A 1,742-nucleotide genomic window follows, 5' to 3' on the forward strand; every position below is an offset into this window, starting at 1 on the left:
CACATAAATCCTTTTTCTCTTGTTAAGACCCTGGAGCACTCACCTGGTCCTTTTAGCCTCAGATCTGTTCCTTGGCCGCAATCAAGTGTATTGGGCAGAATCCTTTGGAGGCTTCTGTCATGTCCATGCAACAAGACGTTCTCCGGTTTGATGTCCGCATGGATGATGCGGCAGCGCTCGTGCAGGAAGTGCAGCCCTGCCAGCACCTGGGTGAGCAGCGAGTCCCATCAGCACTGCCTCGGTCCCCCCCGCCTCTCCTGCGCAGGAGCAGTCAGGCACCATGAGCATGCAAGTCATAGGCCTTCTGGTGTGGAAGGAAGGGAGCACTGATGAGACCTGCAGTCTGTTGTTTCTGTGTAGTGAGTGCTCTGGACTAAGGGGAAGGGGCTGCTTGGGGATGTGGGGGTGACCCACAGCCCAGGGAGATGGAAAGAGGACAGGGCTACAAGGAGATGCTACAATCACAGAGCTGAGCTTTCTCCTATTTGCATGTCCATGGAATGCCGTACCTTCCCGCTGATTATCATTCAAATGGAAGCTGGGTGCGTGTTACAGAGTGACAAGGCACTGGAGGGTGTCCCATTATACAAGGGAAGAAAAGGAGGTGCAGCATAATCCAGACAAGGGGACGGGAGATACCATGAGTGCGTGTAGAGAGGGCTTAAAGGCAGCGCAGGAGAGCCATGTAGGGGAAGAACGGCTTATGATGGAGCAGGGAGAGCCTGGCCTGTCGCAGAGGAGAGATAAACAACACCTACCAGGGAGAAACAGTCACTAACAGCAATCAGTGACAGCAAAAAGGCTACTGGGAGAGCCACATTTGTGTTTTAAACACTCTCAGTCAGTCATAAAGGGCTGGCAAATATTCTTTGTATTATCAAATTCTATTCTGGGCTGAACATCAGCCCCAGGAAAATACCAGCCTTAAATGGTAACTGCGAAACGCGGGGAAAGATTTAAATAGCTAAACTGGAATGAATCAGAAGTAAATACTGCCCCAGTGCTGATCTGGAGGGGGAAAAGAGATTCGGAGAGTTTACAACTGAAGCAGATACGGGAATAGATCAAGCAAAAGGCTTGGGTGTGACATGGGGCACGGAGATTAACGCCACTACATTTGTGTGTAACTTATTCAGGTGTTAGTGGAGCTTCTTTAGAGGAAGAAGCAGCTATTCTGAGAAGAGGCTCTTCCAGAAAACAGGATGAAAGAGGAAGCAGTTTTCTTTCTTAGTGTCCCTAGAAGGGCACAGGAATCAGAGTAGCAGATCTTCACCTTGGCAAGCGTGCAGACTTCTGATAAATCTCAGCAGGAGAGGCAAAATCTGATTTTAACTATTCTGAGGCCTCACCAGCTTTCCCATTCCTTTGCTATTCCCAGCCAACGCATAAGAAACTTGGTTTTCACAATCTGATCAGCCCCTATATTAATGGGAATATGATGACTTCCCACTCTGCATTTTAATTACCATTTTCTCTCCCAAAGGGAATAGTTACTGTTTTCCTTAAAAAGAAAAGCACGCCTTGGGCACTCCCTCTGTATCATCTTTGCAGAGACAGTCATGTCCTCCTGCCAACAGCCCCTTGGTGCCCTCACCCAGTTCCAGCTCAGGTCTCACCTGCTGTAAGGACCTTTTCACAAAGGGCAGAGGCAGTCCCTGGGCTGTGTAGTTACCCATCAGACACCGTAGGGAAGGACCCAGCGCCTCAAATACCAAGCACACATGTGGGAAAGACTCAGGGAA

At 49.4% G+C, this 1,742-nt stretch overlaps 1 protein-coding gene across 1 annotated transcript in view; it reads right to left on the reverse strand.

The window, feature by feature from the left end:
* LOC104411855 (SRSF protein kinase 3-like) overlaps positions 1-1,742 on the reverse strand; it is a gene marked incomplete at its 3' end in the record, with an annotated part of 6,687 nt that overhangs the window by 2,376 nt on the left and 2,569 nt on the right. The window contains exons 5-6 of the mRNA XM_010022385.1: positions 1,617-1,723; positions 44-206 (exon numbers count right to left, since the gene is read on the reverse strand). Coding sequence (XP_010020687.1) covers positions 44-206; positions 1,617-1,723 — 270 coding nt within the window. The remainder of the gene's footprint in view (positions 1-43; positions 207-1,616; positions 1,724-1,742) is intronic.

The sequence above is a fragment of the Nestor notabilis genome, unplaced genomic scaffold (genome assembly GCF_000696875.1).
Source record: "Nestor notabilis isolate BGI_N333 unplaced genomic scaffold, ASM69687v1 scaffold20429, whole genome shotgun sequence".
NCBI classification, from domain to species: domain Eukaryota; kingdom Metazoa; phylum Chordata; class Aves; order Psittaciformes; family Psittacidae; genus Nestor; species Nestor notabilis.